We start from the raw sequence: 23,632 nt of genomic DNA, 5'->3' as shown, positions 1-23,632 counted from the left end.
TGATAGGTAAGAGAAGTCCTGGGGCATGCCTGTGCTGATGAGTTCCTGACTGAGCTCAGAAGACTTCCTTGCTTCAAAGGGATAAAGGAGTTCACAAAATTTACAAAGGCCAGGAGCCCCAGGGAAGAAGTTAGGTCCCCTGGTATGGTTTGGATAAAGTGTCCCCCCAAAGAGCTCATGTGTCAATGCAGGTATATTTAGATCTTTTTAAATTTATGGATTATTAATGGATTAATAGATTAATTATTTGAAAAGACTACTGTATTAGGTGGTAACTATAGGGTAGGGTGTGGCCAGAGGGAGTAGGTCATAGTGCGCAAGCCCTTGATGATGATTTACATATTTTATCCCTGGTTCTTCCTGTTCTGTCAATTTTCTGACTGCCATGAGCTGAGCAGCTTCCCTCCACCATGATGTTCTGTCTTTTCTGGACTAAACCTCCGAAACCTCTAAGCTGTTCATGTTGGGTATTTTGGTCACAGCAACAAAAAACAACTAACATATGCAATAATGGGTGCAGTACCCAAAGATCTAAAAGGGATGATGAGTAGCTTTCTCTGGGCTAATTGGTCCCTCTACAGCTCAGGTCTTGCTAGGTGAGGTCTATGATACCTTCTCCCTATCACCAGGGATTCCCAGGGGCTCCTCCAAACTACCCATCTGATCTGCAGACTGACTGGGAGGACAGAAGTACAAGGGTAGCCAGAGCCCAGGCATAATGTGAATGCCAACTACAGTGGTCAGAAGCCTCTAACCAGTTCTGTGAAATGGTAATAGTTATAATGCCAGCTTGAAGTTTGAGGATGGCATAACGCAGCATGTGGAAAGGAATTCTAAACAGCAGTGCTGTCTTTAGAGTCACAATTTGTGTTAAAACAAGGGCTTCCAGAAGAAAGCATAAGAAGAGGGCAATCTCTGTCTCTCCTGAAGAGTGGGAGTTCCCCTGAGAGTGCAGCCCTACTGGTTTCAGAAGGGGCAGCCATTGGTGGAGCTGATAGGCTTCAGGTGGGCAAGCTCCCCTGAGCAGACTGTCCTACCTTTTATAGCTTAAATGTCCTTGGCCCCATCAACTAAACACCTTTAGCTACTAGATCAATGTTAACCAAAAACACCTCCAGTAGCTCTGAAAGTCTCTGAGGGAATTTCTATTGAACTAGGAGGTTTGATAGTCTTAAACACAAACTGTCTGTAGACAGAGAACGGGGCTGAGACCTGGAACAGCCCACACAGGGCTGGGTGTGGGTAAGATGTCCCAAAAATGTACTAAAAATCCTTCCATGATCCCTTTCCCAACTTGGCTAGAAGTGGGAGAGAAGGAAAAATTGAGAGGAGTAGAAAGAACCCCCTCCCCTCCTTTTAGGACTCATCCCTGGGAGAAAGGACAGTCATCACATAAGAAAGACCCCTTACTCTCTGGAAAAATAAAATAGCAATATTCCACTATTGCCAGTTTTTCTTTCTTTTTATTTTTTTTAATTATAAATGGATAGAATACCTTTATTTATTTTTATGTGGTGCTCAGGATTGAACCCAGTGCCTCACACATGTGAGGCAAGTACTCTACCAAGGAGCTACAACCCCAGCCCAAATTGCCAGTTTTTCTATATACAGTTAGCCCTTTTATCCATGGGCTTTAAATCTGTGGATTCAACTAATTATAGATTTAAAAATATTTGGACAAAATTTGTGTCTGTTACTGAATAAAATCAGTCTTTTTTTTCTTATCATTATCCTCTAAAAATACAGAATAATAACTATTTACATAGCATTTAAATTATATTAGGCATAAAAGTAACCTAGAGATGATTTAAAGAAGAGAGAAGATGTGCATAGATCATATGTTTATGCTACTCCATATTATATAAAGGACTTGAACATTTGATGATTTTGGTATTTGTAGGCAGGGATACTAGAACCATTTCCCCATGGATACCAAGAGATAACTGCAAACAATATCCAATATGCAATTAAAAATCTTGAAACAGTGAAGAAAAAATAAGTAGTGAAAAATAACTACTGTAAATATGTTCAATGATTTATAAGAAATTATAGAAAGAATGGGTGAAGATATTTAGAATATTGCCAGGAAATACAAACTGTAAAAAAGAATCAAAGAAGCTAGACATGGGTTACATACAACTGTAATTCCCAGGAACTTGGGAGACTGAGGCATGATGATCAAAAGCTCAAGGCCAGTCTCAGCAAATTAGTGAGACCTTATTTAAAAAATAAAAAGGGCTAGGGATGTAGCTGGTAGAATGCCCCTGGGTATAATCACAAGTATTGAAAAAAAAAATCCCAGATCTGAGAACTATGTCTTAAATAAAAAATACATGACAGTTTTACAATGAATAAAGCAGAAGAAAGGATCAATGAATTGGACAATAAAAAGTAACCAAAATGAGCCAGGTATGGTGGCATACTCCTACAAACCCAGCAGCTCGGGAGCCTGAGGTAAGAAGATCACAAGTTCAAAGGCAGCTTCAGCAATTTAGCAAGACCCTAAGTGAGACATGGTCAGTCTCTAAATACTTTTATGCCTAATACAAAAAAAGGTTTTGGGATGTGGCTTAGTGAACTTGAGTTAAAAAAAAAATAGTAACCCAAATGAAAGCTGGATTGATGGTCCACACCTGTAGTTCCAGTTACCTGGAAGGCTCTATTAATCAATGCAGCAGGAGTTCAAGGTTGGCTTGGGAAACAGTGGGATCCTGTCTCAGGAAAAACCAAATAAACAAAAGGTACCAAAACAGGGTTGGGAGTATAGCTCATTGGTAGAGTATTTGCCTGGATTTTATCACCAGCACTGAAAAAAATAAAGTAATCAAAATGAAAACAGAACAAGAGAGTGAGAGTGAGAGCAAGAGAGGGAGTGAGCCTACAACAGAGAGTGAGGGAAAAAGAGAAAGACTCATGAGAACCCTGATGACCTATGGGATAACATCAAGTCACCTACATGTTTAAACATAGAATTCCAAATAAAATAATGGGGTGAAAGAAAAAAATAATGGTCTAAAATTTTCTAAGTTTGACGAAAAACCTACATCTCTAATTTAAGAAGCTTGATAAACTCTAATAGGATAAATACACAGAAAACCACACCTAGGCACATCATAGTCAAAGTACTAAAAATTAACTGGGCATGGTGTTGCATACCTATAATACCAATGATAGTGGAGGCTGAAATAGCAGAACTGCATGTTTGAGGCCAGCCTCAGCAATTTAGCAAGACCTCAGCAACTTAGCAAGATCCTGTCTCCAAATAAATAATAATAAAAAATAAGAACTGGGGATATAGCTCACTGGTAAAATGCCCGTGGATCAATCCTTAGTACCAAAAAAGAAGAAAAACGTACTAAAAATTAAAGATAAACATCTTAACAGTAGCCAAGGAAAATAACAAGAGAAAGAATAAGAATGCTGACTTCTCTCTAGAAACAATGCAAATCAACAGACAACAAAAATAAAACCTACCATGCTAAGCAATAAAACAAAAAACTGTAAAGTTAGAACATCAGATGCATAAAAAATGAAGGTGGTAAACGTGAAAGAGTGTTATTTACAGCAGACCTGCATAACAGGAAATACCAAAGGAAATTCTTTGGAGTGAAGAGAACAATTGCAAATTTAAGTCTATAGGAAGACTTCAAGATAGTGAGAAAGGGAATATGCTAGTATAAATTTATGAGAAGAGTTTTGACTATCAGAACAAAAATAACAATGTTATAAGGCATACAGTGCTGTAGTAAAATAGATGAAAACAAGACACAAAAGATATGGGGGAGAAGTTGGGTGTATTGGATGGATATAATGGCAATATTACCATCTTTGTAGAATCTCTTTCTAGAAGTTGACAACAACCATCCTAACAGCAGCAGTCAACATTTACTGGATGCTCACTAGAACATAGGTTTCCTTGTTATGATTCTTGGGATGCAGATAAGAAGCCTGTGTAACACTATTCTGGAGTCAGAGCCCTGCATGACAAGTATGACTTCCAGAGACTGTTCTGAACACTTGTCATGAAAGCAGAGGTGGCTAGGCTGAGAACTTGTGCCCTCCTAAGCTTCACCGAAAAAGAGGCACCTGAGTCCATGGCCCAGAAACTCAGTCATCTTTTTCTTTGGAGAAGCAAGGTGGGTATCCCTCCCTGACAAGGTGAACTACCAGAGGCCTACTGGACCAAATGTCTCCTTAGAAATATGAATGTGCCATTGATACAAATCCTATACAATTATAAAATACCAGGAAAATGTGAAGTATTATGATTATTGCCACCATCACCTGCCTAGAACAGTCGTCATCGTCTTTTTTTTTTTTTTTGACAGTGCTGGGAATTGAACCTGGGCCTCAGACATGCTAGGCAAGCACTCTATCACTGAGCTATATCCTCAGGCCCCTTTTAAAACAATTTTGTTTTTTTGTAGTTGTAGTTGGTCAGAATGCCTTTATTTTATTTATTTATTTTTTATAGTTGTAGATGGACAGCATGCCTTTATTTGTTTAGTTTTTTATGTGGTGCTAAGAATAGAACCCAATGCCTCACAGATGCTAGGCAAGTGCTCTGCCACTGAGCTACAGCCCTAGAGCTCCTCAGCCCTTTTTGAGACAGGATCTTGCTAAGTGCACAGGCTGGCCTCAAACTTGTGATACTCCTGCCTCAGATTCCCCAGTAGCTGGATCACTATGCCAGCTCTGCCTAGAATATTCTAATTTCATCTTTGGAAATACTCCAATTTCCTTCAGGGAACAAGAAAACCAAAGGATTTTTTTTGATCACTAAGATGATCTTAAGAAGCACAGGGAAGCTAGACTGTGGAACCAACCCAGATGCCCTTCAATAGATGAATGGATAAAAAAAATGTGGCATTTATACACCATGGAGTATTACGCAGCACTAAAAAATGACAAAATCATGGAATTTGCAGGGAAATGGATGGCACTAGAGCAGATTATGCTTAGTGAAGCTAGCCAATCCCTAAAAACCAAATACCAAATGTCTTCTTTGATATAATGAGAGCAACTATGAACAGAGCAGGGAGGAAGAGCAGGAAGAAAAGATTAACATTAAACAGAGACATGAGATGGGAGGGAAAGGGAGAGAAAAGGGAAATTGCATGGAAATGAAGGGAGACCCTCATTGCTATACAAAATTACATATAAGAGGTTGTGAGGGGAATGGGAAAATAAACAAGGAGAGAAATGAATTACAGTAGATGGGGTAGAGAGAGAAGATGGGAGGGAAGGGGAGGGGGGACAGTAGAGGATATGAAAGGTATCAGAATGTAACAGTTACTAATAGGGCATTATGTAAAATTGTGGATGTGTAACCGACGTGATTCTGCATTTGGGGTAAAAATTGGGAGTTCATAACCCACTTGAATCTAATGTATGAAATATGATATGTCAAGAGCTTTGTAATGTTGTGAACACCAATAAAAAAATTACAAAATTATAATACCAAAAGTAAAGGAAGTGATGGACTGCCCCCCCCCCAAAAAGAAAAAAGCAGCACAGGAAAAAAAATATTGTGTAAAATTTCCTTCTGGCTATATGCATAAGGAATATAAGAAGCATAAATTAATTTTGTTTAGATTTGAGATCCATCCACGATATCTCATTATGTACATGCAAATATTGGAGATTCTGAAAGACTCCAAATTCTCAAATACTTCTGGTCCTAAGCATTTTGGATAAGGAAATATTTAACCTGTATAACCTTGCTTGTAGGCCCCATACAAGAGGAACTCCAGAAATACAGATTCAGGAAAAGGTGGCTGATCCCAAAAGGTAGCAGGCCAAAATAAATACCCTTGTCACAAATGCAACTGTTCCCAATCAGATCCAGTGTCAACAGGTGTTCTTCCAATTTCAGTAGAGAAATGGCTCCCTCTACTGAGCTTTTGAAAAATACTGGCTGTATAAGCACCATGCTTTAAAATACACACTGTTCTTTCTATTCCCATGACAGTTGTATGGTCAGCAATGGATAACACAATCCACTGGAGAGACCAAATCTTGAGATGTTGAGGGGCTTGCTCCTTGGTCTCCATAATGACTAGTGGTGACTCCAGTGGAGCATCCATTTCTTATCCTACCTTCCCTCAGAGCTGACCCATGGTCCTACCGGTACTTCGACTCCATTCTTGCCAGCCAGTAGCCACTCCCAGCAGGCCAGGGCGGTCTCCATGCCATGTTCATTGAACATCCGGAGGGGACCCCAACACAGATGATGAAGGAGCTGTGGGTCACAATCTGGAACCAAACATATGCTTTTCAGAGATCTACAACCCTGTCTGGACCTGAAACATGGCTTGACTGGGTTAACAAGATTCACCCCTGGCTGGGGCCAACAATGGCTTTCTTTTTTTTTTTTTTAAAGAATTTTTAATATTTATTTTTAAGTTCTCGGTGGACACAACATTTTTGTTGGTATGTGGTGTTGAGGATCGAACCCGGACCGCACGCATGCCAGGTGAGCGCGCTACCGTTTGAGCCACATCCCCAGCCCAACAATGGCTTTCTATTTACTTTTCACTCATAAGAGATGCCATGGAGATCTCTACTGGGGAAGCTCCAGCTCTTTCTTCAGCCCAGACTCCAGCTTATCACTAAGGTGAACATTCACTTAGAAACAATCCCAGAATTCCAACGAGCTTTTGTGTGTTACCTTCACTGCTAATGAGCATTGCAGTCAGCTTGAACATGGCCTGAGTATAGTGCTGGGGATTACTGTGGTCCAAAGCTGTACTCAGATCCTGGACCATCATTTTGTTCAGATCAGACATCTGGCCTGTGGCACCTGAGAACCGAATCATTCCATATACCTGCAAGAAGCATGTTTGTTAACAACCTTGCATGTAATTCAGCCATGTGGGCGGGGCTGTGGCAGCTACCTAACCATACTCATGATAGGACCAGACAGTACCTTACTGTTTCAACTAAAGCTCATTTCAATGATGTTACCACAATGGGCAACAGTTTTTTTCTCTTTCCTTTTTTGTTTTTTGGTGCTGGAGACTGAACTCCAGGCCTCATATATGTTAGACATGAACTCTCTACCACTGAGACATATCCCAGTCCTTATACATTTCTCTTTCTCTTCTCTAAGATGGGGGTCTTACTAAATTGCCCAAGCTAAGCTGGCACTCTTAATCTTCCTTCCTCAGCCTTCCGTATAGTTGGAATTACAAGTGTGAGTCACTCCACCTACTTCTTACAACATTTTCTGAAAGAACTTTTCTTCTAGAAAAGCATGTTTGTATTTTCACCTCTACAAATATTCCTCTAGGGCTGGGATCTGATCTCCTGTCATTGTACTCAGCACTGTGCCTGAGGTCTGACCCATGGCAGAACTGCATGAACCTGAACTGGCTAAATAAATTTTCTCTATACTCAACTGATGACTCAAACAAGAAGATCTGTCTCAGGTTTGTTTTGTTTTGTTTTTTAAGGTACTGGGGATCACATTCTAGGCAAGTGCTCTATCACTGAGCTACATCCCTAGCCCTGCATCAGTATTTTTAAAGTTAGAAATAATGATTTTTTCCAGCCAGGAGTGGTGGTGCACACCTGTAATCCCAGTGGCTTGGGAGGCTGAGGCAGGAGGCTGGAGAGTTGAAAGCCAGCTTCAGCAATGGCAAGGTGCAGAGAAATTCAGTGAGACCCTGTCTCTAAATAAAATAAAAAATGGGGCTACAGATGTGACTCAGTGGTTGAGTGCCCCCAAGTTCAATCCTGGGTACAAAGGAAACAAAAAGGGAGAAAGAATTATTTTTTCCAGAGCTGCTTTTTTTTTTTTTTATTCACAAGACTGATTGTAAAGGATATCTATTTTTTTTTCCAAAAAAAAAAGCCTAACTCCCAAAGAAAGACCTCCCACTGCCACCAGGATATTCAAAACAATGTGGAACAGATTCTCAGAGCAATTTCCAGTGTGGTCAGTGACTGGGTCCCACCTGTCCAGGTTCAGTGGAGAACAGTCACTGGAATATGAAAGTGGCAGAATATTCAGAGAGAGAAGTAGATCCCCATTCAGACCAGGTCATTGATGAACTTACAGAGTTCATCAAGAATTTTTTTTTTCACCTTATTTTTTTATTTTCCCTGTACCAGGAATTGAATCCAGGGTGCTTAACTACTGAGCTATATCCCCACCATTTTTATTCTTTATTTTGTGTCTCATTAAGTTACTTGGGGCCTCAGTAATTTGCTGAGGCTAGCTTTGAATCATCAATCCTCCTGCCTCAACCTCCTGGGTTAGAGGCTGGCTTGCCAGGCATCTTAGTAATGGTGTCAACTAGGTTCTGAACTTTGTGGAGGAAACTGAGGGATGAAGCTACTGGAATAAATGGTAGTGTGGTGCGTGACAGATATAATTACTGATCCTGTTCTTCCTGTGTAATTCAGGGACTGGTTAAAATCTTAAACTTGGGAGCATTGGTTTCTTCATCTGTACAATGGGAATGATAATATGTACATCAAAACAAAAGTCCAGAGGAATGCCTGGCATTCAACAAATGTTTGCTACCACTTAAAGAATAAAGCCAAAAAATTTAATGCCTCAGCATAGTCAGAGCATGCATAAAGTCACCCTCTCACAGAAGTTTAAAGTAATTGACATAAATACTCCAGAATGTGCCAGTGAGTGTCAGGACTCCATGCTCCACAAGCCACCTACAATGAACAAATTACACATTTCCCAGACCCCTTGTTCAAATTCCACTGGGAAAGAGCCAATTGGCATCAAAACAGGAGGATGCTCTAAAGCCCTGAACACAAAGGCAAGAGAGGTACCTCGCCTGCGTAGCGGTTGCGCAAATTCAAGGATGCCATGAAGTTGGAGTAATCTTTCTTCACACAGGCTGGGCGCTCGGTTAGCTGAGTTGCCTAAAAATAATGACAATTATTACACACTGCCAAAACATGGTCTTTTCTTCCTGTTTATAATGGCAAAGGAAAAGTTCATATTCAGAGACTGTTGAAAATCTTTAGTGCTGGCAAGTAAATATAATAAAATATTCTAGAACACTCTCTAGAACTCTTAGATCCCATGTGAAAAAGTTTTTAAAATTCTGATGTGAGAAATTCTTTCTGGAAGGTAATTTGTAAGGATGATTGAAGGTGGAGGAAAAATCTAGCAAAGCCTTTAAACGTCTAATAGCTTGCCCAAATGTCTAGCAACACAAGACAGAAAGGTGTGTCCCTCACTAAATGAGAGAAATGTTTGCAAAACACCTCCAACATATAGATACTCTGCTTCAGTCTTAGATTCCCAACCTCACTTCCCTCCCTCCTGGATTTAAAAGGCCTCAGTGGTTTTAGCAACTTCTCTTCCTAATCTGGGCTTTTTGCTGCTGCCAGCTCTGCAAAGGTCCCACTTGGCTAGGTAGCACTGGAGACTACAACATGCATTTAAAAGGCCAGTCTTTCACATTTTCCCTTTAGTGTTAATTACTACAATTCAGTGGAACCTACCAAATTCTTATAATACAGATACTACTGGGAAAGAGGAATTTCTCAATTGTTGCAATTTTGTGGGGTGGGCAGAAAGAGAATCAGGAGAAGAAAATATAAATTATGGAAAAACTAAAACACAAGCAAAAACAAATTAAATGGTTCTTATTTAATCATAAAAGTGCTTTACATTTTTTGGAGACATTTTGGCCTTTGGTATCAAGCAGGCCTGTATTCAAACTTGGCATGACAATGACCAGCTGTGAGACTTAAGGGGAAGTCACTTAATATATCTGAACTTGGATGTGCTCCCCTGAAAAGGGAATAATCATGCCCCTCTCAAAAGGCTCTTATGGGGGATAATAAGATATACAAAGCCCCTGCAGCAAATGGTCAAAGTATACACTAGCTTTCTCCCTTCCAAAATTGCTCCCATCTGTCCCCAGGTACCCAGCATATTCCACCTCAGTCTGCTAGAGGACAGAAAAGTGGACCTTGAGAAGTGCTGTAGGAGGGCTCTGAAGAGGTTTCCTGACTCGGTTCTCTAGTTCTGTAGGCCTGAAATCCTGCTTCTGAGACGGCCCCTCCCTTGCAGTATTGTGTGATGTGTTGGGCAGAGGCAGCAGTCTCTTGCACTTGACATTAAGCTGGGGCACTTTGGTCAGGATATGGAGCACAACCAACAATTAGACACATAACACCAGGTATTCTTTCCTATTTAGCAACAGAGAGGGGAAAACCTAGCTTACATCTAACTTTCTAAGGGCAAAGATTATTATTATTATTATTATTATTATTATTATTATTTTGGTGGTACTGGGGATTGAACCTAGGATTGAATCTGGGTACCACCCAATTACTCTTAGTCAACAGACTCACCATAGGTAGTATAGGCTATGGATGACAAGGGGCCTTTCCTGAAAGCTACCCATAAGCTTGAGTCCTTTCCCCCTATAATGCTGCTTCCATGATTTAAGGGGGTCACTGCTTCACAGGAGGCATACACATACCCCCAGAGTTGTGTTCTGCTTGTTATAGCCAGCAAAGTGAAGGATGCTTTCAGTGGCCATAGCCAGCCCAGTGTGCTGGGATAGTCCTGACACCCAGTTCTGATGTTTGTTCAGATATTCCTGAAATAAGAAGACAACATGTTATTTCACTTAAAGGGGAAAGCAAATCATTGTAAGTCTTACTGTGGGACCATCAGTAAAGCCAAACCCTTCTCTGACTAGCTACTGCTTGTCTATAAATGAGGAGAAGGCCCAATTCCCAGAATGGCTGTCACACCATAGGTGTGGTGTCACACAGATAATATGAGAGGTCACATGTTTCTTGCTGAGCCTCTGCTATTTGCCAAATGCTATGCCAGCCTCTTGGCCACATAGCCTCAGTCCTACTGTCAATGTGCAGGCAGTATGATATGGAGTCCATTTGGGGACCTCTGTTCTGCTATAGCACCATGGCTGCCAAAGAGCAGGTGTGATGGATAGAGGAGCCCAGAATAAATACCTGAGCCCACCTGAATGACAAGCTGAAGGGGCACTGAGGCAAAAGGACATGGGACAGAACAAAGAGATCGTGAGAAAGGCCTCCTGCTCTAGGGTCCACATGAGTTCAGCACCATAGGAGCATCAAGTAAAAGAGGTAAGGAAGCAAGAGGCAAGCCTGGCCAGAAATTGGCAAGGTCACAGGGGACCCCTGGGCAAGGCACAGGAGTTTAGGGTAAACCACATAAATCCCCATAGAAGAATGCATATGAGCATGTATACACAAAATTGTACCAATGGTGCTGGGAGCTCCTGGAAAAACAAAAAGCATCTATGGATCTCATTATGATGGGGAATGACTTAATGATCAAATTTAAAAAGAAAGTACATTAAGTTTGCTATAAAAACCAGATCAGATTCTAATCCCAGTGACTTGGGAGGCTGAGGCAGGAGGATCACAAGTTTAAAGCCAGCTTCAGCAACTTAGCAGGGACCTAAGCAACTCAGCAAGACCCTGTTTCTAAATAAAATATAAAAAAGGGCTGGGGATGTGGCTCAGTGGTAGAACACTTGCCTAGCATGTGTGAGGCACTGGGTTAGATTCTGAGCACCATGCATAAATAAATAAATAAATAATAAAAGGGTCATCCACAACTAAATATATATATATATATATAAAGGGCTGGGGATATGGCTCAGTAGTAAAGTGCCCCCTGGATTTAACTCCCCATACCAAAAACAAAACAAAACAAAAACAAACAAACAAAACAGAAAAACCCCCAAAACAAAACAACAACAAAAACTGGACCAGAACTGAGGAGGGCAGTCTTGGGAAGGCTAAAACTGGGGGCAGGAGAGAGGTAATGAGGCTGGGGTGGATTGCTGGAGAAAAGTGAAAGGAAGGATGCCAGGGGGATGTCTGGTAAAAAATATCATTTCAAAACTTGTCATTTTCTACTTCCTTATTAGTCTAGGCCTGCCTGAGAAACTGCAAGGGAAAATGAAAAGGTCTATTGACTTTTTGCCCACCGAAACCTTTTTAGGCATCAAAGGGTTCCTCCCCTTTTAAAATCAATTTCTTTGGAGCTGAGGATGTTTCTTCTACATGAAATAAAGGAATCAGACATTTCCCAAACAGTAAGTTTGAGAAACTACGATTATCTGGAGAATTCTAGTGTGCAAATTCAGAAGTTACAAAGCATCAAATGGCAGGCTAGCTTAGCTTATCAGGCCTGGAATTGTCCAGCTTAGCCTGTGTGTTTGTTCCAAATGTGTCCATCTGATCTTGCTCCTCTTATATCTCAATCCTTGTTGCTCACCTTTTTGTGGAAGAAGGAACTTAACAACAACCTTAGGAACTGGTTCTTGCCAGAAGATTTCCAAATAGACTCTAGGATTCCTGGAGCCAGCTGCACTGCCTTCTTAGATTCCATGCCTCAAAGCATTTTTTTAACTGCCTTCACTCTGAAAAAATGCTACTTAAGTCAATTTCACACCTGCCTTTTGCTAACCTAGATTTCTTTTAGTGGCTTTTTTTTTTTTAAATCTTTAACTCCTTTTATGGCAATTATTTCCTCTCATATACTGTGATATTTTTATTCTGGGTCTGCCTATCGATAGAAAAATGGCTCACCTCTCATTCACTCACAATGACAAGCCAGTGCTTTTGTTGAAAAAACTCATATGTACCTTCGTGCAGACTGGAGCTTTTTTTTTCTTTTTATTTCTAGAAAAGAACTTTACTGGGATACATATCCCCCAGTCTGCCTCTGCTCATCATCTTTCATTAAGGCTCTGCATAGATGCACACAATGCACTCAGCTCTCAGACACGCTGTCTCTTGGAAACCTCCTCCACCCATCACATTGCCCCCAAGCATCTAGTAAGGAGCCTGAAGTCCTGCCATACCTGATGTGAGTGGTCAGGGATGCTCATCGGATGGCCACCTGCCTTCCTCTTGCACCGACCGGCATGCCAACCCCAAAAGATGCTCCTAACAGAGCAGCCCCTGAGGGTCTACTATTTTCAATCTCTATACTAATGTTTTTGGTCTCTGTTTATTCACACTAGTACTATTTGTATTTTGAGTTCTCTGTATATAAAAGCTCTTTGGATGGCTCAAAGGAGCTTATTGACATTCATCTTTTAATACATAGAACTGGAAACTGAACCCAGGGCCTTATACATGCTAGGAAAGTACTTTACTTCTGAGCTACTTCCCTATTCATTAAAAAAATTGTGTGTGTGTGTGTGTGTGTGTGCGGTACACCAGGGATAGAACTCAGGGGGGACTCGACCACTGAGCCACATCCACAGTCCTATTTTTATATTTTATTTAAAGACAGGGTCTTGCTGAGTTGCTTAGTGCCTCACTGTTGCTGAGGCTGGCTTTGAACTTGCGATCCTCCTGTCTCAGCCTCCCAAGCCACTGGGATTACAGGCGAGTGCCACCATGCCTGGCTTAAAAAATAATTTTTTAGTTGTCAGTGGACCTTTTTATTTATTTATATATGGTGCCTCAACATACTAGGCAAGTGCTCTACCACTGAGCTACAACCCTAGCCCCACCACCCATTTTTTTAAAAAAATATTTTTATTAGTTGATGATAGACCTTTATTTTATTTATTTATATGTGGTGCTGAGAATCAGACCCAGTGTCTCACAGATGGCTAGGCAAGTGCTCTACCACTGTACCACAACTCCAGCCCCACACCACCCATTTTTAAATTTTATTTTGAGACAAGGGCTCCCTAAATTGCCCAAGCTGGCCTAGAACTTGCAATTCTCCCACCTCAGCCTCTTGAATAGCTGGAATTACAAGCAAGTGATACTGCACTATGCTTCAAGATTGCTTTTTTTTTAAAAAAAATATTTATATATTTTTAGTTGCAATTGGACTCAATACCTTATTTTTATTTTATTTATTGTTATGTGGTGCTGAGGATCAAACCCATGGCCTCGCACATGCTAGGCGAAGCGCTCTACTACTGAGCTACAACCCCAGCCCCAAGATTGCTTTTTTTTTTTTAAATATTTTCTTTTAGTTGTTGATAGACCTTTATTTTATTCATTTTCTTATAGTTGGTGCTGAGAATTGAACCCAGTGCCTCATACATATCAGGCAAGTGCTCTACCATTGAGTCACAATCCCAGCCCTCGAGATTGCTTTCTGATGATTTCAAGAAAGTACCTGTAGGTGGGACTTGGTGACTGTCGGTGCCCACTTCATGGCTTCCTGAAGGATCATTCCACAGCGTGCAGCGAAGTCCTTCACGATGCTCTGGAAATGGGTGAGACTGATTTTCAACAACCTGAAATCAGCTTATCTGGGCTGTTGTAGTGGCTGTCATGTGTTGAATTGTGCCTTCCTCAAAATCTCATGCTGAAGTCTTAAGCCTCAGTATTTTGGATTGGGACTTTAAAAGAAAAGACAATATGGGTGCACCCTAATCCAATATGGCTGGTATCCTTATAAGAAGAGGAAATCTGGACTCACAGAAACATCAGGGTTATGTGCCCACCGAAGGAAGACTGTGAGAGAACAAAGTGAGAAGGCAGCCATCTACATGCCGAGAAGAGAGGCCTCAGAAGAAACCACCGCTGCTAATACCCTGATCTTAGACTTCCAGCCTCAAAGTTGTGAGAAAATAAATTTTTGTTCTTTAAGCATCCTTCTTGGCTGTAGCCCTAGCAGTGATCATGTTCTAACATCAAGACTCCAGGGGACGGAATTCTCCACAGAATGGTCTGTTATTCTGTAAGGCTGTGTGACAGAACCTATACAAATTGCACATCACAGGGCAATTGTGCAACATGTCCTGACTCAGTGACTAAAGAGAAAGGCAGGCTCCAGGTGGCAAAAATCCTCATGGATGCGATGAGAGAAACTCTACATTGACAGCTGGTCTGGCTAAGAGGCCTGAATTAGGACTGGAGGAACACAGGGCTGAGCTGAGCTTCAGTCCTGCCACAGTAGAGGATCCAAGTTAGACTGAGTCAGGGACAGGAGACACTTAGTACATCCTCCTCATTTGGAGCTATTAATCCTGCCTATTTGCCCACTGTATAACAATGCCAAAGCTATGTCATTCCATCACAACAACAAAAAGGCAGTATGCCTCAGAAAAGTGAACTGGTCTAAAAATCACATTTGCTCAATGCAAATTTGAAAGGCTGTAAACTGTAGATGGAAACCTCTTTGGCATTTAAAGCAGGAACATAGCTGAGAGTCAGGGTGGCTGGATGGCAGGACTGTAAGACAGATAAGGCTCAGGTGAGTCACCTGCCTTCCCTGCAACGGAACCCCGGCATTGCTTAGTGTCTTCACCATGTGATGGGGTCAGGACTACTCATGCCTTTAATTGCTGGGGACTTGAGGACCTAATGTATGTTAAGCATAAATGAGATGGTTGTGAAAGCAGTCCTCATTGCAGGGAGGACCCCTCCCACTGTCATAAATTTGCCACTCAAAGCATAAATTACGCTGAGACATGACAGCAGGGCATGCTATAACACAGGATAGATGGCATGTATGTCAGCCAGCCCCAGCTCACTAGAGTCACTGGTGGGCACTCATAGCACTCAATGACACCAAGAGGGTCTGCAGGATGTCTGGAATGGTCTTTAACACGGTCTGGCTTGAGCAAGTGTGGAAAACTGCACCAAGAAGTGCAAGTGAGACCTACCTCTCGGGCTTCATATGTGTCAGGAACTGTGATCCGATAGGGGGCGTCAGGGATGTCATAGTAAGGTTGGTCCTTATGAATATCCTGTAAGCACAGCAAGATTCCCTTTTTGAATCTGCTTTCCTTTAGGTTGCCACTGCCAAGCTTCTGACTTGGGGCAACAGCATGTTTGCCACCCCTTCCCACAACATGTCCAATCTATGAAGGGCTTTCAGACTTGCTGCAGTTTACTTGGAAACAACAGAGTGGGATGTGGGCAATCCTCACTTTCTGCCACTGTAAATTTGCCCCTTGAAGCATTAAATAGGTTGAGGCACATCAAATTGGAGGGGCAGGACACAACACAGAATAGATGGTAGGAGTGTCAGCCAGCCCCAGGTCACTAGGGTCATCCAGGGACACTCACAGCACTCAGTGACAGCGAGAGGGTCTGTAGGATGTCCAGCATGGTCTTTAGCACGGTCCCGCTCCAGAGCAAATGGGGAAACCTGTATCAAGAATAGACTCTCAGGGTCCAGGAACTGAGCCTCCCAGGAGTCTGCACTGTCTGGGAGTGGGGCACATCTGTCACTTTCCCCTGCACCAGCACAAGCTACATTTTCTGCTGGTTGCTGAGGTGGGGTCTCAGAAGACCTCTGAGGCAGGGCACTAGCTCCTGAAGGTTCTCTACATTAAGGTAGGCAAAGCCTGGTCAGATATGCTTTCCAGTCCCATTCTTCAATGTCAGACACTCCCTAGGTGGTCTGCTCCAACCCTGACAATGATCAACCATATTGGTGTTACCCTAGCGAGGCCACACCCCCTCTACCCCAAAGCAATTCCCTCCCTCCCTTCCTATCTCCCTCTCACTCTTCCTCCCCCCCTCCCTCCACCCATTTCACTTTCTTTCTTTCCCTCTCCCTCTCTTTCTTAAAAATTTTTGATACTCGAGATTGAACCTAGAGGTGTTTTACCAGACCTTTTTTATTTTTTGAGACAGAGTGCCACTAAATTGCTTAGGGCTTTGCTAAGATGCTGAGACTGGCTTTAAACTTATAGTCCTCCTATTTCAGCCTCCTGAGTCACTGGGATTACAGGCTCATGCCATCATGTCTGGCTAATTCTCCTAGTTTTTAACCAGGGATTCCCAATATTTCTTACATCATGGCACACACACACACACACACACACAAAACAAACAAACAAACAAAAAAAACACAAAGATTCTGAATGATACCTGGAGTAGACAGAAGCTACTGCTTACTCCTGAAAGTGATAAGTCATGGGCTCTGGTGGCCCTAGGGCTGGAAGAAGAGTACCTTTGGGTTGCTATAAGTCATTTATGGCTCAATGCTCAAGAGGCCTGGTTCTGACATGCCACATGTATGCTAGACTTGCTCTCATGACCTCTGGAAGCTCCTGACCCACCCTTAGATGGCATAGCTGCCTGGACCAGGCAGGCACTTGGCATATCTGTGGAAGGCTCCAGAACCCCTTGACATAGCTGTAGGCAGGCTCACTGTGGGTGTACTGCCTCTTGCTTACAAACTTCAGAGACACTGACCAAGCCCAACTTGTCTATATGCAGATGTGTCCCAAGAGGGTCTGTATTGGCTCTTGGCACAAATAGTAGGAAAGGGCCAGTGTGGACTTTTGTTTCTGAGAATCCCATAGGATACTGCTTCTACTTGAGCCACCTTGGGATAGGAGATGGTAGAGGGAGTGGGATATAGAGACACAGGGATGTGAGCACTTGATTAGCAAGAGAGGAACTGTAAATAACATCTATAGTTCAGAATGAACAGAGGTTTCCAAACTAAATTCAGGCCATAGCAAACTCCCTGACATTCTGGTGAAATCTGCATCACCTATGAGAAGTTTCCTCTGGCGCCACTGTTTTCTGGATGGATAATGTAAGGATGATTTTCCCCTGCATTTCAAATCTCAAACATTTACACACATATACACAAAGCATTACTAGGAAATAGAACTTACTTATCCACCAGACCAGACAGGTACTTGTCAGCCACCCTCCTTATCCTCTTGTGAATGTGGTTGAAATTCACCAGCAGAAACTGAGCATGCCGCTCCAGTTCCTCTTCATTTTCTTTTGTCTTGGCCTAGAGTCAAAAGAGACAGGTACAATAGCACACCTGTGTGCTTCCAGCAGGCATATGCTTGCACTTTGCTGAGACTTACTTTATCTGCCATCATGTTCAAGAAGGCATCAAACACTTTGTCTGCAACAGCAATCACACACTGCATCATCCCTGAAATGAGAAGGTTTCCATGGATCAACTGGAGCCACAGAAAGGGACCAATCCTGGCTATTTCCAAACATTTTCGTTTGAAATTATTTTAGACCTTCAGATAATTGCAGAGTTCCCATGTACTCATTGTTCACCAACTTCCCCAGATATTAACATGTATTATGTAATTAGGATGCCTTTGTCAAAACTAAGAGACTGACACTGATAGAATGCTACTACCTAAACTTTAGACTTTATCTGTACTTTCTGAATTCTCCCATTTGTCCCTTTTCTATTCCAGAATCCAAGCCTGGAAACATGTGGTATACGCTCATCATATCTCTTAGTCTCTTTTAGAATGTGTTGATTCTTTAGTCTGTCCTTGAACTTTATAACTTGACACTTGGCTTTGAACTTATGGATCCTCCTGCCCCAGCCTTCTGAGCCGCTGGGATTACAGGTATGCACCTCCACAATCTGCTGTCTTGACACTTTTGAAGGTACAGGTAATCTTGCAGAAGGTCCCTCAATTTAGTTGTCTGATGCTTGCTCAAGATTAGACTAGGATTTGGGGGATAATACCACACAGGTGATATGTTGTTCTTGTCACATTATATCCATATATATCCATATCTCTTATCACTGTTAAAGTTAACCTCAATCACTTAGTCTGGGTTGACTCTTTTTTTCCCCTTTCTAAACTCTAGAAGAGAGTCACCACCAGAGATCAGGTATAGTGGCACATGCCTATAATCCCAGCAACTCAGGAGGCTGAGTTATGAGGATCATATGTTTGAGGCCAGCATCAGCAATTTAGTGAGACCCTGTCTTAAAAAAAAAGTAAAAATGGCTGGGGATGTGGCTCAGTATAGAGTGCTTCTGGGTTCAGTCCTCAATCTGTACCACCAAAAAGTCACCAAACTCATATTAGGATTGAGGAATTAAGTGCCACCTTCTGAAAATTTGTGGATGAGAGATAAAATCACCACAGCAATTGGTATACATCTGGGGGATACTTTGAAATTATGCAAGTACCTAATTTTTCTTTAAATATTTACCCACTAATTTTACTATCCCTCAGTGGATTCAGCCTGTAATTACTGTGGATATCATGGGGATTTTCCTTTCCCTCATTTCTTCTACTTTTTAGTAGTGATCAGATGTCAATCAAAATCATGAGGTAATATTAATAAGACTTTTACTTTAAAGTCACCCTCCTTCTTGCCCCTACAGTTAACGCCAGATTACTAGTGTACTGATTAACTAGGCATCCAGGAGGTATGCAAGCAAAATCCTGGCCTTGTGTACACAGAGGTTTGGTTTATACCTGCAGAAAAGAGGTGGAAGCCCTCCCATTTAGGGGGGCAGCTAGATGTTTCAAATACCCTCTCTCCTGATTAGTTCTGAAAATTCATGAATAATACATATCTCCAAAGACAATTCCTTTCTATCTCTTAGGAAAGAAAAGGAAGATGGGAGTAAATTCAACAGCTGCACCCTTATTGGCTTAACTAATTATTAAGAACCAAAACAATCAATTTGGTTCATGTGGAAATCATGTGGAACAGTGTAATGCAAAAATGGAGAGCATCTGTGAAGAGCAAATCATTTTCAGTGTCATTTAATTTCCTCAGAATGACATAGCAATAGAAGAAAGGAGCCTGGAGAGAAGGGCAAGCAAGACATCCAGCTTCAGAAAGGGATCTGATTCTGTCTGTAAATATTCTCCAGGAGGCTGGCAAAATATGCCAGGTTCTGAGGTCTTTTAAGAGTTGGCACTTCCAATTTTTTGGTTGCTTATTCCCTCTCCTAGAATCAAGATAAGCCAACTGTCTAACACAGAATTTAGAACAAAATAGCTGCTACACAAATGGATACTGGGTAGATGAATGAGAGGAATGAATCAGCCAGTGGCTGATGGTGTCCCAGGCCCAAGTGTTCCTGAGACATGTATGTGAGACCCTCTGAGCATGCCCACCCTGTGCTCTATGGCTCTCCTGGAAAAAGCTTCCTTGGTAGAGACTGCCTGCTTCCATTTTCCACCTGAGACCTCTAATCCTTCCTCTACTGCCAGCAGAGGGAGCTTCTAGAATCCTTCCATCATCTTTCCTGGCTAACTCTACTGGCTCCCAGCTGCAAAAACAAATTCACACACCTGATTTCCTGACTCTGCTGAGTAGCAGTGTGAAGTGCTCTGCAAAAGACTCAATGCATGAAAGTCTTACATGACCCTGGGGTGATTTTTGAAAACATTTATTCAACCATTTATTTTCCAAAAGAGGACAAAAATAGTACTAGAAGTATCTGGGAATGATTTTTCCATTGGCAAGAACAAATTGATGGATCCACCAATGTCCCAATGGCTTTTGGCATGGAAAGGACTGCTTACTACTACTTGTATTTTATTAATATTAAGTTTGTTAATCTTATGAATTTATCAATCAATATCCCTCAAAAAATTTAGCCACACAATTAATCAAGATTTATGTATTCTACCAAATTTATTTAAATGATTCTAAATATTTACTTAAAACATAAGTCTAATATTTTAGCATCTCTTAAATTTTTATATTATTTTTTTTGTACTAGGGATTGAATACAGGGATGCTTTACCACTGAGATCCATCCCCAGCCCCTCTCCCAACTTTTTTTTAGAGACAGAGTCTCAATAAATTGCTTAGGGCCTTGCAAAGTTGCCAAGTATTTATTTATTTATTTTAAAGGAAGGAATGTTTATTTTGGCTCCTGGTTTTAGAAATTTCAGTCCATGGTTGGTTGATCATGTCACTTTGGGCCTGAGGTAAGGCCAAAAACGTCATGGCACAAGGCCAAACTCGATGGCAGAAGCATGTGGTACACTGTCTACCTAGTCACTCTCTTAAGATCAGGAAAACTGCTCAGCTTAGGCACCAGGAAGCAGAAAGAACCCTAACGTTTTAAAACATCTTTTATATTAGTCTCATCAGTGCTCTTGTACTAAAACTGGTCAAAAAGTGCTTATTCTATACAAACTTTTTTCTTTGCTGACTCAATTTTAATGTCTCTTCTTTTATTTCCCCTCCCATCTTAAATAAACTTCTGCAAAACTCTATTTAATACAATTTTAAAATGGGAGGTATAACTGGCATATAATAAATTTATAGATCTTATGTGCTCAATTTGATGACATTTTAAACCACTGTATACATTTATGCAACTCAAACAAGACATAGAATATTTCTATTGGTCCAGAGAGTTCCTTTGTGCCCCCTTCCAGTTTTCTCTCTTCTTTTTATTCCTAGTTCTATGTTGGGTTTGCCTTACTAGGGATTTTGGTAACTAATATTTTCATAGACTTTACTATTTTTCTGACTTCCTACGAGTTCAGTTCTCTTGGCTGGAACTTTTAATAGCTGAGGCCTTCTGTACACTCAGGGTTTGAGGACATGTTGAATCATGAGGCTTTTTTCAGACTTTTTTCAAACATATATGGTGGGCTCCTTCTGTTTTTTGGTCTCCTTGCAACAGGGGTAAAGTGCTCACACATTTTTTACACTGAAATGTTCCAAGAAATGATGCAGACTCTGGCCTGGGCATAGCTTATCAAGTATGGTTTTCCTATCTGGCCTGAAGGTTGCCCCAAATGGGGGTTCTTCTTAATTAGTAGGGATATGAAGATGTGAAGACCCTCAAGACAATGGCTATATCTGCAGCCAACTCTCTCTGGAGCCCTGACTCACAGAGCATCTTTGACTGGCTATTCTGTGAGATTTTTCTGTTCATCATCTACTGTCCATTCTGTTGACCTAGTTATTCTCTTGAGATCAGGATGAAGTAGTCTTCCTATTGCTGGTGCTGAACCTTTTCCTGGACTGTGAGGCTCTTTCCTGGTGTTTCTTCTTTCTTGTTTATGTGAAAAGAAGCAGAATCAACTCCATGCTTCCACCTCACAAAGCCTTACTGGAAGAAATAAGCATTATGTATAACTGGCCCTGTTTCTGTGGATTCCATATCTGAGGAATCAACTAAGTGTAGATCAAAATGAATTTGGGGGCTGGAGATATAGCTCCATTGGTAGAGTGCTTGCCTTGCATGCACAAGGCCCTGGTTCCCCAGCACCACACACACACACACACACACACACAAAAAAAAAAAAAGACAAAAAATAATTTGGAAAGCTGGGCATGAATCTACATGCCTGTAATCCCAGTAATTCAGAAGGCTGAGGCAGGAGGATAGTAAGTTTGAGTCCAGTCTTAGTAAGATTCATGTCTCAAAAAATAAAAAGAGCTGGGGATGCAGCTCAGGGGTAAAGTGCTCACGCATTTAATCCCAAGTACCAAAAAAAAAAAAAAAAAAAAGAAAAGATGAGGGAAATATTACATCTTTACTGAACTTGTACAGTCTTTCCCCATCTTTATTATTCTCTAAAAAAATAGCATAACAATTATATATATATAAAAAAAATATATCTCCCAGTGTATTCACCCTTCTTTTGTAATTACGCATTCTTGTACGTTGAACTCATACCTTTCATAATCTAAACTTGTTTCAATTAAGCAAAAAAAAAAATACTGTACTTATGTTTGAATTATTATAATTTGTCCATTAGGAGTCCCTTTAAATTGGTTCCTTGGTCCTCTTAGCCTCCTCCTGACAATTAAAAAGTATGACTGCTCTCTGGCAACAGTAAGATGCTCCAGGTCCACTGATGACTGTTCAAGGAGCCTTGGTTCTTTATACAGAAGATAATATTAAGGATAAAAATCTGGGTGCTGGAGCACACTTGAACATATATGGTGGGCTCCTTCTGTTTTTTGGTCTCCTTGCAACAGTGGCAGAGCTGGAAAGATGTTTTTTAAGGTTACATGCTCTATGCTGATCTTTCCAATGTAGTTTGTAACTTGATAAAATTTTCCTCTGTGTTGGCAGAAAACAGGCAGTAGTAGCCCTTTTATCCTATTAAAGTTCAAGTCATCATGGGAGTATCATAATAATAAGCTTACCAGATTTGTCTTTCTGAATAGCTTTATCCTCAAAGTAGCAGAACATTACCTGGAAGCGATCAGGATCTGTTGAACGCAGCACCCTAACAAGGAGAACAGCTTTAAATAAATTTTGAAAAAAATCTAGGCTCTCCCTATCAGAGATGTTAACACTCCTCAGACTGGTACGGCTGCGAGAAACAGAAACTCTCTAACATTTATAGGGGCAAACAATGACTTGGATTTTCTGGAGGGTGATATGTAATGCTCTCAAATTTTTCAACCCAGCAGCCCCATTACTAGCTACGTATCTTAAGAATTAGGTGCACAAGGATTCTCAACAACAGTGCTGATTGCATTACCCCAAACAGAAACAGTCTAAATGCCCATCAAATAGGATACCAGTCAGATAAGCCAAAGTTTACCCATTCAATGTCACATAACATAGCCACCAAGATAAGAGGCAGTTGTCATGTGCTGTTACAGGAAAAAAGATCCAAGATATACTATTAAGTGAAAAAAGGAAGATACGGGGAAATAGGTAGAGCACAATTTCTCTGACAGGTTTCCTGAAGGTGTGTCTATGTGTGTACATGTGTAGGATATACACATTTGCCTATGGTGAGAAAATTTCTAGATGGAAAAAATAGGACAATTAACAGCAGGAATGAGGGGCTCAGAGCTAGGTAAGTAAGACCTGTATTTCTTCACTTTTTGCATCTTTTGTACTATTCCCAAGAGTTACACCCCCTTTTTAAATTTCATGTGCTGTGGAAATTTTATTTATATATTTTCTTCCAGTTCTGGGGAT

At 41.2% G+C, this 23,632-nt stretch overlaps 1 protein-coding gene across 2 annotated transcripts in view; it reads right to left on the bottom strand.

Annotated features, from left to right (window-relative positions):
* Nucleotides 1-23,632, bottom strand: part of Pi4ka (phosphatidylinositol 4-kinase alpha) — a 136,306-nt gene that overhangs the window by 26,774 nt on the left and 85,900 nt on the right. For both annotated transcript variants that reach the window (XM_078038827.1, XM_005334488.5), the window contains exons 23-32: nucleotides 22,843-22,925; nucleotides 17,808-17,878; nucleotides 17,604-17,728; nucleotides 16,036-16,117; nucleotides 15,630-15,713; nucleotides 14,135-14,224; nucleotides 10,467-10,586; nucleotides 8,797-8,889; nucleotides 6,671-6,827; nucleotides 6,128-6,255 (exon numbers count right to left, since the gene is read on the bottom strand). In XM_078038827.1, coding sequence (XP_077894953.1) covers nucleotides 6,128-6,255; nucleotides 6,671-6,827; nucleotides 8,797-8,889; nucleotides 10,467-10,586; nucleotides 14,135-14,224; nucleotides 15,630-15,713; nucleotides 16,036-16,117; nucleotides 17,604-17,728; nucleotides 17,808-17,878; nucleotides 22,843-22,925 — 1,033 coding nt within the window. The remainder of the gene's footprint in view (nucleotides 1-6,127; nucleotides 6,256-6,670; nucleotides 6,828-8,796; nucleotides 8,890-10,466; nucleotides 10,587-14,134; nucleotides 14,225-15,629; nucleotides 15,714-16,035; nucleotides 16,118-17,603; nucleotides 17,729-17,807; nucleotides 17,879-22,842; nucleotides 22,926-23,632) is intronic.

Source organism: Ictidomys tridecemlineatus, chromosome 2 (genome assembly GCF_052094955.1).
Source record: "Ictidomys tridecemlineatus isolate mIctTri1 chromosome 2, mIctTri1.hap1, whole genome shotgun sequence".
Lineage (NCBI taxonomy): Eukaryota > Metazoa > Chordata > Mammalia > Rodentia > Sciuridae > Ictidomys > Ictidomys tridecemlineatus.
The sequence above is the reverse complement of the archived record's forward strand: the minus strand, read 5'-3'. Positions and strand labels throughout refer to the sequence as shown.